This window comes from Opisthocomus hoazin, chromosome 4, assembly GCF_030867145.1.
Source record: "Opisthocomus hoazin isolate bOpiHoa1 chromosome 4, bOpiHoa1.hap1, whole genome shotgun sequence".
NCBI lineage: Eukaryota > Metazoa > Chordata > Aves > Opisthocomiformes > Opisthocomidae > Opisthocomus > Opisthocomus hoazin.
The window spans coordinates 26906879-26921765 of NC_134417.1; the positions used below are offsets into that span (position 1 = coordinate 26906879).

At 39.3% G+C, this 14887-nt stretch overlaps 1 protein-coding gene and 1 non-coding gene across 2 annotated transcripts in view; both read left to right on the plus strand.

Annotated features, from left to right (window-relative positions):
- Positions 1–11331, plus strand: part of KPNA4 (karyopherin subunit alpha 4) — a 28726-nt gene extending 17395 nt beyond the window's left edge. Inside the window, exons 9-17 of the mRNA XM_075418382.1 lie at positions 671–840; positions 936–980; positions 2332–2463; positions 2687–2815; positions 4457–4561; positions 6186–6257; positions 6947–7109; positions 8237–8331; positions 9415–11331. Of these exons, the coding sequence (XP_075274497.1) occupies positions 671–840; positions 936–980; positions 2332–2463; positions 2687–2815; positions 4457–4561; positions 6186–6257; positions 6947–7109; positions 8237–8331; positions 9415–9513 (1010 nt within the window). The 3' untranslated portion in view covers positions 9514–11331. The remainder of the gene's footprint in view (positions 1–670; positions 841–935; positions 981–2331; positions 2464–2686; positions 2816–4456; positions 4562–6185; positions 6258–6946; positions 7110–8236; positions 8332–9414) is intronic.
- LOC142361283 (small Cajal body-specific RNA 7) lies at positions 3151–3472 on the plus strand. Its single transcript, XR_012763878.1, has one exon.
- Positions 11332–14887: the final 3556 nt, after the last annotated feature.

The following is a 14887-nucleotide window of genomic DNA, read 5'->3' on the forward strand; positions in this document are numbered from 1 at the left end:
ACTGAGCTTTCTACAGTCGGGTATTTTGAAGTGCCTGGTCCTGCTTAAGAAGCAAACCATCAAAATGCACAGCATTGTAACTGCCTGGAGCTGTTGGCGAGACGTGTGCATCCAGGTCAGATGCTGCTTTTGAGGCAGCTGTAGTGAGACCTGGGCAGTGATGAAAGTGTGTTTATCTTTGAGATACAAAGATGGCAATATCTGTTTTCAGGCAATTTTGAGCTGCTCTTGGGACGTTTTAATATTGATTGTAAACTTTGTGAAGGAATCTTCAGGAGTATGTTGGGCTATCAACTGTTCTTGGTGGTTTGGCATTGTCTGCCACCCCTTTTCCCTTGCCCACTGCCACCGCGTCCTGTACATCTGCTATACGTCATAGAACACCTTTCTGTTAAGAATTTAGCTGTTTTTAATGAGCAGTTCCAAACAAAGCAATTAAGCAGACAGCCACAGGTCCTACTAAAGCTTTATGCAAGTGTCTTTATGATAGACGTATCTATAGAGATATGTATCTCTCTCTGTACATATTTACATGCATCTTTCCAGGGCCCATATTCTTTAACTTTGTTTGCATTTTAAATAACTGAAGTTCTGAGTATGCAGAAGTTAGACTTTTTGTGAATGGCATGAGATGATCTTTGTCTTCACACTTCTTTGATGTCTTAAACAGGTGATGGACCCCAGTGTAGAGATTACGTTATTAGTCTTGGAGTAGTGAAACCACTGCTGTCCTTCATCAGCCCGTCTATTCCCATAACTTTCTTAAGAAACGTTACTTGGGTCATGGTCAACTTGTGCCGTCACAAAGATCCTCCTCCGCCGATGGAAACCATTCAGGAGGTGACTGCATGAACTCACTGCTCAGTGTAACTAAACTGAAGTTGGGTGTCTGTCTGCCCTAAAAGTAACTGTCAGATGCTTCTCTTCTTCCTTAGATCCTTCCAGCGCTCTGTGTTTTAATTCACCACACAGATGTAAATGTAAGTAACACCACTTAGAGCCAGTTTTGTGTTCTGGTGTAGTTTTTTAGCTTGTATAAAGTATAAAGCTTGTCATAATTAACTTTTTTATTTAAAGAAAAAAACCTGATGTTCTCGTTCACCATGACAAACTTATTTTGATATCTTTAACTGCTTATTTTTAAGTATTGGTTACAATTTTTGCCTGGTATTTCACTGTATCTTTGCAAGTGCTTATTTGCATGTTCTTTCTCTACACTTAAAAATAAAATGCGGTTTCACTTTATTGCTGTGAACATTCATTTACAGAATAAATTCAGGGTTCTTTTTGACTGGCACTGAAGTCTGAGGTTGTAATGAAAATTAGTTCAAATGAAAGTAGGATTAGTGTCTGTATGTAAAATGTTAGCTTTAGATGTAACTTTTGAGGTGTTGAACAGGAACATTAGGTTATTTTAATAGTGAAGTAAATGAGTGAGACTTTACTGAAATTATGAAATAGGTCAGCTTTTTGCCTAGACATAAGTCAGAATTGTTTAAGGTTAATTCTTTGCTTCCTGGTGAAGTTGTAGCTCAGTTGTCTTAAGTTAATGGTGACAGTGCTTTACCAAAATATGTTCAAATATATTAACTAAATTTTGCATAGTAATTTTACTATTTAATTTCTTGCATTTAAGGAGGTGAAATTGAGCTTATTTGAATTTCTTGAAATGGTTGTGTTTGTGAAATAGTCAAGAGTTGTCTGCTGAGACAGTGCTTACTCAATTTTTTTGTAAGCTGTTACTTGAAATGTTCAGATTTACTGCTATTTAAATTGGCTTTTCTGTGTGAGAATATATGCAGGTGTACACACACAGAGGAAAATCAGTCTAAGTGCTGCTGCACCAGATGTTAAAAAAAAATTCAAAGCTTTTCTTAAATTCTGTGGGGGAATGTCAAGGAAAGAATAACGATGCAATATGATGTGCAGCTCATTGGTTTGAGAGTGCTGAATGCCCGTAGTTTAACACTTGCTAGGGCTTTATCTTCCTTCCAGGGGTGGGTCTTTCATATCTCATGTTGTCCACCAGTACTTAAGGAAGAGAGCAGATACAACTGCATTGCTTTTAGTATATTTTTCAGATTTTAAGCTGTCGTTAGCAGTTTAGCTGGGTTTTTTAATCTCTGTGCATTCTTTGCAGCTAGAACAGGTTGAACAGCAGTTGTATTTTAGACCTCTGTAGTGGAATGTGTGAAGTTTGTTGAAGTGGGGTTTTGCTGTGTTGCATCAATTCTGGCTTCACAATGAGAAATGCTTTTTGTTTTAATTTATATTGTTTGTTATAAGACTTGTACTTCTGTACTAATTACAAATAAATGTTTTTGCTGTTAGATATTGGTAGATACAGTCTGGGCACTCTCATATCTAACGGATGCTGGCAATGAACAGATCCAGATGGTGATAGACTCCGGAATAGTCCCTCATTTGGTTCCACTTCTCAGTCATCAAGAAGTTAAAGTACAAGTAAGCTTTGATAACTTTAAGGAAGTGTTGCTCAAAATGTAATAAGAAGTAACTGGTTTCTTTTTGTAGTTCATGTTGAAGTTTAAAGAATACTTTTTCCTGCATGGTATAGTATTTGCATAAAACCTTTTGTTGTTTTAACTGTTGCTGTTTGAAAGTATGTGCTGAACTACAAAAATCTTTGGTTAAAAGAACTCTCTTTAAAGAAAGTTTTTTGTTTCAGACCGCTGCACTGAGAGCTGTAGGAAACATTGTCACTGGTACCGATGAACAGACACAGGTAGTTCTGAATTGTGAAGCTCTTTCACATTTTCCAGCACTTCTGACACATCCCAAAGAAAAAATTAATAAGGTAAGTAACTGCAGAGATTGTATCTGATAACTTTTTAAATATTTGGCTTAGCCATTTTGTATTCGACATAACGTAGTGCAGTAGAGATTTGCATAATTGACTACTTATCCCAGTTTATGGTAAGAGCAGGCAGGGTGCTGGAATTTTTCTTGAAGTCAACATCTGTAGAAAAATCTCTAGGGAGCTGCAAACGTGTACTTGACAGGAATGTTGTTTCCCAATTCCTTTAATTGAAATTTTTATGAAATTAAAGCTTTCTCTTATAATTTTGGCTGTTGACTTAAAAGTTAGAATTCTTGATATGTGAAATGTCACTTTAATTAAACTGACTCTCTTGGAAGTGATGAAATAGAGATAATTGGATGTCACTTTGATTGGAGTGTGTGTGATAAATGGAATTTAAACCAAGTCAGACTGGGGATGGGGTGTGGGGAGTGTGTGTGTGTGTGTGTGCATGTATAGAAAAGGCTTTAAATGGGGGCACTGATAATGCAGTGCTGATTCCGGAGTGCATCTGAGGCATGTTGTCAAGTTCTAGGGTGCCATTTTACAACATTGCCGATGATTAAAGCCCAAAACAAGCCCACCAAGACAAGCCTAGGCATCCTGAATCTCTAACAGGTTCATTAATGAAAGTGATCCTGTGATCTGATCCAAGAGGCTCGGTTGAATGCAGTGTGAGAATTTCTGGATCTCACCTTGAGAGAAGTATTCATCTAAAAAGTTGTCATGCCAGATAAGTTGAGACGAGAACTGAGGAGTGATGGAGGGTTTCTAGGAAGGGACAAATTTATAAACTGTGAGATTGAAAAAAGGTGATACTCTGAATGTACTTAAAATTTTACGTTGAAACAGTGTTCGTTATTTCTTGACTCAAGTGTAGATTCCCACTTGAAAAGGGGAGTGGGGAGCTCTTGATCCTTGTTTAACATAATAATCCAAATACAGTCTTTGGCTTCATTCAAAATTTCAACTGTTCAGGACTGGGAGGGCCTACTGGGGGAAGGATCTCTTCTTACACGCTTTGCTAGGCACCTGCTGTTGGTTGTTGGAAGGAGAGAGTCCTCAGCTTATGGACAGCATGGTCATAAAGGGTCACTTTACAGTATCCTTGAAAAGCAAGCATTTGAGTATTCTTGATGATTGACGCTAAGAAGAGAAACATTATGAAGCAGGTAAAGAACACCCTGTCTTCTACCACTTGTATCTGGAAAACATGATGCATTCTGGAGCTCATCTGACCATCAGCTGAGAACTGCTGTAGCATTCCTTCTCACTAATGGAATTGACTACCAGTGCTCATTTGTAGCCATGTGACTTTTTTGTGTCTCCAAAGAATTTTTGCTTTTAACCTGTGTATTTGGAGTATTTGGTTGTAACTTGGTAACAACGAAAGACTGAAGAGTCTTGTGAAGTCTCCTAAGGTGAGACTGTCTGCTTCGTTACCTGCGTGTCTAGCATGCTTACTAGGAATTCAGCTATGTGCAGTGAACACTGGTACAGTACTTGATTGCATTTGAGATTGACTAGTGTATGAGTTGCAGATCTAAAAATGTGCATGTATAAAATCTTGCTGGAGTGGAAATAAAACACAGTATAGAAGACTGAATTAATCATTTCTCACGTCCTTTTATTTTGCAGGAAGCAGTGTGGTTCCTATCTAACATCACCGCAGGAAATCAGCAGCAAGTTCAGGCAGTGATAGATGCGAACCTTGTTCCAATGATAATACATCTTCTAGATAAGGTTAGATTACAAGAAGGATTTAACAGTTTGTTCCCTTAATTGGGGAAGGTGACATTGAATTCCTTGCTTCATCTTTTACATCGTACTGTAGACATGGGGGGCAGGGGTAAACTATACCTGTGCGCATTTTTCTTGTGTTGCAAGACAAAATACATTACTGTCGATAGTCTTTTGTGGAGTGCTGTGAGATTGAGTGCCAGATGTATTGGGGAAAGGAAGCAGATCAGGGGATCTCAGGTGCTGCTAAATCTCATTTAAATTCTTGTTCTCACTTTATAAACAATAGAGATAGAATTCTTTACTCTCATGTGTGGTGTGAAGAGGTCTGGGTGGGGAACAGCGTTGAGTTAGCTCCCAGCGTTTTGCCAAAGCTGGAGGACTTCATCCTTTTTTCCCCGCATTATATCTGGAAACATAAGGAAGTGCTCAGTGGTGGCATTTACTAACCTATTACTGCATTTGTATATCTGAGAGTAATCCACGGAGTGGTCCTGTGACACTAGGTTATGGCCTGCAGTTGTCCTATCTATTTTTTTTAAAACAAGTAAAACCGCATCAACAAAACATAGATGGCCATAGAAAATAATCGTTAACTTCTGTGTGTTCGGAGTTTTTCCGATAGAAAGGCAACGTGCTGTATGGATGTATGCCTCCTTCCAGTAACAGATGAAGCTTGTTGAGATGAATGCTTTTGTTACCTTTTGTATTAAATATGAAGTCAAGTAGTTGCTTGCGAACACTTCTGAATGCTTTTCTGATGCTTTTTCACAAAGTCTCTCATTGTTGACTACTAGAGGTTGAATGCTGATGGGCCATCATTTGGGACTTCAAATACCTGTATTTCGTTTCTGTTGTTGGGCATTAGTGTCTTTTAAAACATTAGTTTCCAAACCACGTTGTGCTCCCAAGGATCTGCCTTGTGAGAAAGGGTAGCTAAAAGCATTCATTTTAAACAGTACCACATTTCTGTCTTTCAAACACTTCCTACTTTTTGCTTTATCTGTTACTCGATTTTTTTGTTTTCCTGAGGTGTGGAAGGAAGCCAGAAATACCAGCCTTACGATGTGTTAAGCCAGGACAGAGATGCAATATTGTGCTTCAGTGTAGAGGCTGGGGTTGAGACTGGAGGAATACTTTTCCCCTAAGTAACATATAGCTGTTCACAAATAGTTCTCTTAACTGCCAATTTATTGATTACTGAGAAAAGAGCTGGAGACCTTTCTATTTAATTTTAGTAAGCAGACTTGAGTTGACTAACTTCAGAGGCAGGCACGGTTACAGCATGTACAGTGGTTTATCGAAGTTGACACTGACTGCTTATCTCTCCCTGTAATATGTGGCAGCAGTTGATAAGGAATGTGAGCACTACAGTTTTTATTTACTTCAATGCAAACAAATTTCCCTTCCTCTGGAAGACTGAGTATTAAAAACATGGTTGCAGGGAAGGGATGAACACTGAGTAGACTCAAACATCTACAGGATTTGTTACTTACTTTCCCTCCTTACTGAAAGCTGATACGGTGATACCATGCAGAATGGACTGTGACAAATACAAGCCTTTACTAGAATACCACATAGCATAAAAACTGGAATGGTTATTTCTATTTATGATTGTATTTTTTAGGGCGACTTTGGTACTCAGAAAGAAGCTGCTTGGGCAATAAGCAACTTAACGATCAGCGGAAGAAAAGACCAAGTGAGTCAAGCCTTAAGAGAAGGTCCATTCTCTTTCTCGGGTGCATTTGAGGGAGTACATCAGCTGGTTGGTTTAGACTGCTATGCCGGGATTGTGAATGTCTGGATTCCTCCCCCGTTCAGTAACTCTTCCCTTTTCCACAAGGGATGTAAGAGTGAACTTCAGGTGGAATGACCTTGCGATGGAGTATCAGTGAGGATTTGGAGGGAAGCTCTGCTGTTAGCATGGCCTAGTAGCTGTGAATAACTGCGTTCGGGCTCAGATGAGATTCTTGGTCATTTGACGTCTGTCTTTCAGCTCTTTTTCCCCTATGGATAAGTGTGATAATTATAAAGATAGTAGCCACTGAGTAGAAATATACTAGCTTCTTGTAAGCCCAGAATGTTACATTTGTGGCAGGGTTGGGGTGGTGGTGTCACTCTTCAAAGATGAGGTTGAAACGCCTTGTCTAATACTGAAAAATTCACAGTGTGTATTCTAGACTTGAAATATGTTTGTAACGTAATTCATAAATTACCTTTTTGTGCTCTAAACCAAGAATTTCTGAAAGTGACTGCTACAGAATACTCTTACCTTGCTGGGTAACTTTGAGTACTTTGACTTCATTCAACTTGTTGGCACATATACTTGTGGTGCATTGTTTGCTGCTGTCGCACTCCTGATTTAACTATTTGCTTTTTTCCCCATAGGTGGCATACTTAATTCAACAAAATGTAATTCCTCCCTTTTGCAATTTGCTGACAGTAAAAGATGCGCAAGTTGTGCAAGTGGTTCTGGATGGACTAAGTAATATATTAAAAATGGCTGAAGATGAAGCGGAAACCATAGCCAATCTTATAGAAGAGTGTGGAGGTATGATGCTTAATATTTTGAAACTATTTTTTTCAGAAATTGGTGGTTTGGCTTCCTACCATGTGTATATGCTGTTGACTTTACTGTATGTTAGCACAGATGTTTTAAGCAAACCTTTTTTAAAAGTGACCTGTTCATGCGTATCAGGTGAATAAACTTAGCTTTTTCTAACTGATTAAAGTCATGGTCAAGTAAAATGTGGAGGAGCTGGAGAATGGCAATACAGTTTATTAGGTGCCAATTTTCTAACAGTCTGGTGTACTTGACAATTGGTTTCTGTTAATATAGGAACGATATGCTTACCTTACTCATGCACAAGTTATGTCCCTGTGAACTGTGGGCGGGGGGAAATCTACGTGCAAGGGTTGTAGAATTATGATGGCTTCAATTTCCTAATGGCTTTCAGACTTTCTCTATATTGGTTGCTATTTACATTGACTGAAACTCTTCAGGGATGAAAGAACAGCGATATTAAATTTGAGCACTGATAGAAAACTGTGTGGGATTTCATTAATGTGGAGTTGAATAGTCATGAAGATACAAAATTGGGGGGGCAGAACTTAATGATTGGTGATGGTGGGGGAGGGAGAACAGAGGGGTTCGTGCCTAAAGCTCTGCTTGTCAGAACTTCAGAAAATATTTAAATATATTCTTGACTCGTGTCTGGCAGTAACTTTACTGGAGCTACGTGCTCTATAACCAAGCTGCAGCAGTAACTGATGGCGTGTGTGCCACGAACAGGGCGGGGATCTGGAGTGTCACAGCCTGGGGCCTTCACGCCAGGTGCTGAGAAGCGAGCGTAGTGCTTGGCCCTCACCATATTTCCGCAGGTTAGCTTAACCACTCATAGTAAGAAGAGAAGGGAAGTTCTGTCAGTGCTGGAATTGACCTCTTATACTTTTTTTGTCATGGTTTGTATTCCTCAATCTCAAACATATTTCCTCAAATCTCCAAGAAGCTTTTGTGCTTTAAGCATGTCTGATGAGTTTAACAGTGTGTTATTTGTAGTGACTCTATTCCTAGATTTGTTTTTAATTACTTTGTATGGTGAGGCCTAAGGAGAGGGAGGTTGTTTTGCTTGAACTTGGTATTTTAACTCTATGACGTTTCTTGTGCATTTCTTGTAGGCCTGGAGAAAATTGAACAGCTACAAAATCATGAAAATGAAGACATCTACAAACTGGCTTATGAGATCATTGATCAGTTCTTCTCTTCAGATGATGTAAGTGTGTAATAGCTCTGCAATCTGATTTTGTAATTGCTCATAAATATGGCTGAAGAAAAAGGCAACAGCTCTACAGCATGCTCTGTGACCTTTGGTTTTTCAGTGAAGAATGAGCCCTTATTTGAACCTGTTGCGTATCTTGCCGTTCTTCATGGTGAAGTGTCTAAAGATCCGATGCCTTAATTTAAAATACTTCGAATAGTTAACTGTAAAGCTTCTGACTATGCTTGACATTTCACGTTTGATAAGCACCCTGCTGACTTGAGTACTGAATCTGAGATTCTGCTTCTTAAGAAACAAACTATGTTTACTATTTTACTGATTTCAGAAGTAGGATATGCTGATCAGGAATGTTGTTTTCAGTTGAAAAGTGCAACATAAATCAAAGGAAGGTTGTAGATTTGTGTGCACTTTAAATCGTAAAAGCTAGTTGCATGTAAAGGACGTGCAATCACATCAGTCTGTCATGAAGTGAGAGGGTTTTCTACTTGTTTAAAGAACTTGTGGGAGCAGATTACTGCAAAAATGGTAGAGCTCAGTTGTATTTGTGTCCTACTGTCCACACTGAAGTTTTTGTGCTGGAGTTTCACTTCTCTATGAACAAGACGACGCAAGTCTTGTTTAGGAACTCAAATTTTGCATATACAGCAGGATTTGCAATTTAATCTAGTGTCAACTTGGTAACCCATATACTACCTATTTAAATGGAAACTGCAATTTCAGCTTAATCCTTGCTTGATTTAATGGCATTGGTCTTCTCTTAAGAACTGTGAGAGCTGATAAGCTGGCGGTAACGATGATGCATGACTGACAGAATGCTTTCCGGGAGTGACAACCGCATAAACAAGGGAGGCCATTGGGTGCCATGTAGCCTACCTACAGAATACAAGCTAAAACATTTCTGCCTAAACTTCTTTGTCATTATAGTGCTTTTACTAAACTGGGGGAGAGGAATAGCAAGCCTTGATGCAAGGAAGTAGATTAGGTGAAGAGATGGGTGCTCTTCAGGATTGTCCGTCTCCTTTTCAGTGAGGCTCTTGTCTTTCTATTGCTGCTCATGATGTTCTTGTTCTGTTACAGATTGATGAAGATCCTAGCCTTGTTCCAGAAGCAATACAAGGCGGAACATTTGGTTTCAATTCATCTGCCAATGTACCAGCAGAAGGGTTCCAGTTTTAGAGTGGTATTTTGGAAGTTAGGTACAATGCAGCACTGAATAAAAAAAAGGTTTGATCCATCAATCTTGGCTCATGGGATCCGCTGCTGCATTAAATCGGGAAAGAAAATGTGAAGATTTCATTTGGAATCACAGAAAAGCCCAAATGAAGTCAAGATGGCGAGTGGGTGCGAGTGAGAATGAGTGGCAAAATGTAATGAAAAACTTCACACTGAATGCTTATTTAGATTGTTCAAAGAAAAAGGGCTACAGGTCAAAGATCTTCAGTGCCTGAGAAGGAACAATGACTTACTAGAGCAACTGGGGGGAAATGCAGTACTATCATCATCAAGCCTCGTAAGCATAAGAGAATAGGATGCCCATATAAGTCCAAGGAGAATGAGCCCAGGCCTTGCTATGAAGCACCGTGTGAATGGACAACACTGAGTGAATGTCTGGACTCGATGCTGTGGAGCCAGGCTCGTGTTTCAAATACGGGGCTCTTCAGCCCTGAAGCAGGCTCCTAGTCCTGGAGTGGCGTGTGTACGAGAGTATGGTTGTGATGCTGTATGTGAACGCATGCAAGCTTGATTCGCCTTCAGGGGGCTGATAATAAACCTAATAAATCATCAAAATGAGTTCATAAGTGTTAACTTACACTGGACACAAAAAACAAAGACCGGTTTAGCAGCAGACTCTGGTTTACTCCTGCAGCCTGTGTTTCTCTTTTGTTGTTTTTTTTTTCCCCTCTTATTTTTCTTTTAGTTATTTTTAATTTCTTTCCTGTATGGCTTATTAGTTGTTTGTAAAGTCAGAATTTCAGGAAGGCTTCCCTGTGCATTTGCACCAGATGAATGTTTGATGTTATGAAAAGCTTTCCATATCATCAAAACTAATTTGTAGATTTTTGCATGAAAAAAATCATACATTTCCCTTCAAATAGACTGTGTTGCAGTACACAAGTTGCCATAATAGTAGAAAGCGGTAAAAATGTGGTAATAAAAATCTCATCCTTTTCATTTTCAAAGATAACATGAAGACCTTTGCATGTGGTAATCTACAGCATAGTTCATTTTAGATTTTGTTGAGTCCTGTAACCAAATGTTTCTGTTGTGGTAGAATACCGTGCTGTGTTTCAATGTTACTTGTTTTCAAACTTTGTTTTCTATGAAAATGATATGGAAACTTCTAAAAATGAAATTTGGTGCATATGTACTGCCGAATAAAGACCGAAAAAGAGGTGTGAATAGATGTACAAATCAAGTCATGGTTTGAACACCTTTAATATGCCTAATCCAATTGTTTTAGACTCTTTTTACCTTAGATGTAGGCAGCCATGAACAATCTATTTTGAGCCACTTTAGAGAGAAAACTTTGTATTTTTAAAACTTGCACAAAAAGGATGCAAGTGTTTTTATAATTGGAGTAATGCCTCAGTTTTGAGGTTCTGCACACTAAATTAAAGGTGACATTACAAATTTGTACAAAATGAACTCTTTATAAGGTGGCTCATTGTAGGAAATGCTGTGCCTTCCCCTTTGAGCACAAGTGTTGCATGAACAACAGTTTGCTATAATAAAACATACCAGATTAGCCACCATTAGCATCTATATCTACCTTGTGTTTTAAAATCAACTGGTAATTCTGAAACACTGTAGAATGGATAAAGATTATTTTGTGATCATAACTCTTTGTTGAACTAGAGTATTTTTGCAGCATTCCTTGTCATCAGAAACATGGTTAAAGTTTAAAACTAGAAGCAGCGGAAACTAGCTTGTGAAATTTATCCAAGTAGAGTGCAGGCTAGGCTGTCTTGGGGAAATAAACGTTAAAACTTGCAACAGTGTTGTATTCGGTGTGTCTTTGTGTATATACACTTCAGTTTTCATCAGAAGGTGTGGAAGATCGATTGAAGAAAGTTACATTGACATTTTGGAATTTCTCTAGTCTGAGGGGCGGTTTGTTACCTGCCAGATGTCAGTGTGTTGTGTGGTATGTTATGTAGGCTTCAGGTCAATAATTATTTTGGTGTAAATATCGAGAACTAACTGGTTTACCTACTTAGTATGTATTCGCTAAGTAAATTAGGGCTGTTTTCACATAAAATGTAGGGAGCCCTTAGAGGAGGTAAAATGCTTAAACTGGTGTTTTTAAGGAAGCTGCAATGCCATAGGTAAAATTATGCTTAGTAATAACTTCACACTAAGATATTTTTGTGAAAGATGTACTGTAGAACACTGCTTTATTGTTAGAATTCTTTCTTGTTAGGGGTAAAGGAGAACAGATGTTTGTAGCAACTGTAATGTTGCTGTTCTGCCTGCAGCCTGTACTTTCTTACGTGGTCAGTGGTGGTGGTTTGTTGGTTTGAGTTGTTTTAAGTGGAAAATTCTCTTCACCTGCTTCACAGCAGATCCTGTCGCTGCTGTTTACCAAAATATGGAAAGCTTAACCATTTCGGCCTCCACAGAGTGGCAGTGTTCCAAGTTTCCGAGGAGGCACCCAGTGCCTTTTTTCCCCCGGGTTGCAGTCTGAGGTGATGTAATTAATTACATTGTTGGGGAAAGGGGAGTTGTTTGGGAGACTTCAGCTATGAATAACTTAAAGACTTTAGGAGTATGAATCGGATTATTAAGACTTCAGAAAGTAAGGCTGTACCCGTAAGTAACTGCCTTCTTGCATTGCTGCAGTGGAAGTCACAGACCAATTTTCTGCCAATGTGTGAAGATGAACAAAGTTTAGCCTCTGACTTTATTGAGCAGTGGAATTAAGTCATCAACAGAAGCAGCTCAGATGTTTCCTCTTTAACATTACAGCTGTGACATGGAGTGTACCACTCAAGCTGTTCAGCAGTAGAACACTGCTCTGTGATATTTTAGATGGTGTGTAACCACGCAGATGGTAACTCTTTGGTCACTGTTCAATACTAATAAAAATAACCAAAGATGTGGAGGTGAAGTTGTATGTTAATCCAGTCTTTCAGGATTTTGACATAGAAAATGAGCTTTTCAGCTCAGTTTAGGGTAGCAGATACCTAGGAAAAGACCTTTAAATTATTCAAAGGACAAAAGTTAATCCATAGTATAGGCTATTCCGGGTAGGATTTCTATTCTAAGGAGCAGCGTTGTTGGACCAAAAAGCTGCCTTGGAATTTTAGGATCTTGGGTTGGGGTAACTGACTTCGGTAGGAGGAGCAGTTGTATGGAGGGAAGAGTAGTATGCTGAACCCAGAGGGACAGCTTGAGAGAGGCTGACCCTGTTTCTTTCTCTCCCGCGGCTGGAAGTGGAATAGCCCCTGACTGTGTGAGGCCTTTCGGCACAGGAGAGCCCTTTGCTGGATGCACGGAGCCTTGCAGAGGCATACCTTTCATCTCTGCTCACAGAATGGTGTCTTCTGGTGGATCACGAGCGTTCCCAGTAAGTTGTCTGCTTCTGCTGTTTTGGTAGTGGAACAGACTAGTCTGACTGTTTTAACTTCTGGATAGTGTGTTAAGGTACCAAGCAACTTGAAAGGATTTCAAATAAAATGAAATGCTGGCAAAGGCAACTTAAGCAGCCATGAGTGAGAGAATCTGGTGAATTCTATGTCACCAGGGCTCTTCCCTTCACACAATTGCAAAAGCTGAAAGCAAGCAGTGGATGTGCCAGGAAGAAAGGGGAGTAACTTGCTTTCTGCTTGGAAGTGAAGAAACTGGTATGTATTTGTTAACAACGTCTCCTATCGTACGCTATGTTGCATAAATTACTCTTGCTGCTTTGTAATTAAGAATGTCTTCAGATTAATACTTGTAGACTCCTTGCCGCTTTTAACTATAAATGTTTCCTCAGCTCTGCATGTCACCAAATTACTGGCAGGAACGCTGGTCACGAAGCTGGAAACAATTACCCAACTCCTGCATCTGGAGCAAATAGACTTTATGAAAGGAAACTTAGTAGCAGAAAACGTGTAAAGTTTACAGACACTTCCTAATAGTAAGTTTTAGCTACAGCTAGAGTAAAACTCGGAAGACGCACAAGATTCATTGGGAAAAGTTAATACTGCTTCAATACCTACAGAAGAGTGACTGGAAACTTAATTTCCGTAAAGGAATTCCCATTTTTGCTTGTAAATATCTTGAAATGGGGGTTTTGTATTTATCCTGCTGCTTTGGTGTGCTCCCAAGCTGAGGAAAACAATTTTCTTCAAGTTGTCAGAAAAACTGTCATAGATAAATACCGTTGATATACTTTTAAATTTCTGCAAAACATTGAAAGCTACTATTACTAGAAAATGACAAATTTGGGAGACTGTAAATGCCAGCTGTTGGTAAATGCATTAAAGAAGTTTTGTAACCTGATGGAAAGGCAGGTGGGCAGGAGTCAGACTTCGTACTGGCAACACCAGATTGTGGTGTGAATCAAGGATGTCATTCCTAGAGTGGCAGTTTTTCAGATTAAATGTGGCTTCATCTTGAATTCTTAATTCTTTGAAGTACCTAAAAATAAACTGGGAATAAACCAACATGCGTTCTTACTCTGAATATCTGTTATTTATACCTTAAATTACTGTGTAAAGCTCCCTTGTTTGGTCTTATGTTTCTGTGGCTTTTTCCTTGAGACTTTCCTGGTGTGTTGAGGTGGGTAGTAGAGGGGAAAGGATTTTAACGTGTTTTTTTTTTTAATTCTGTAATGTGTAGTGCATATACCTCAAACAAAACTCCTCCCAGGCTGAGTGCCTGTGCCATTTGGACTCTTTCAGGCATGGTTGTTTATTAGGAGGTCGTCTCTGTTGTTGCAGTGTACTTATTGTAGATCCTGGAGTAAAGTATCAACACGTTCCCATCCACCACCACAAAAATTAGAGTGCTGATGAGCTGGAGAAAGCATCCTTTGAGAAAACATGAAATGGACTTAGACCTTCAGGAGCTTGGGGGAGGGGAGGGAGGGGACTAGTCCGATACCATGGACAGCTACAGACGCGGAGTCGGAAAAATACCATTACTTCAAATATATGACAATGAGAAGAGGAACCAATAACTATGGTGATTGGTTCAGCATTGAAATTAAGGCAAAAATCTGAGTGCTTTGTCAGCCTCAGAGTTTTTTCGTGAGTGGCTGGCTGTACAGCCAGTAAAGTTCTGTGCATGGCTATCATGAGTAAAACTCTTGCCTGCGCAATAATGTGACGATAAAAGCTTGCTGTGTCTTACTGGTGTGTTACTTTCCTTCTTAGAAGCTTTCAATTTTTTCTTTTTTCCCCTTAACTACATGTCCTATTTACCTCTTTCTCATTTAAGGGGTTGGATATCTGTTGCAGATTTTGGCTCCTTCCCTTACACGACACAGTCCAAGCTCCCTTTCCTCCTGCCTTGACAAGGTATTTATAATGACCCACAAATGGGCAGCGAGCAGTTAGATTTC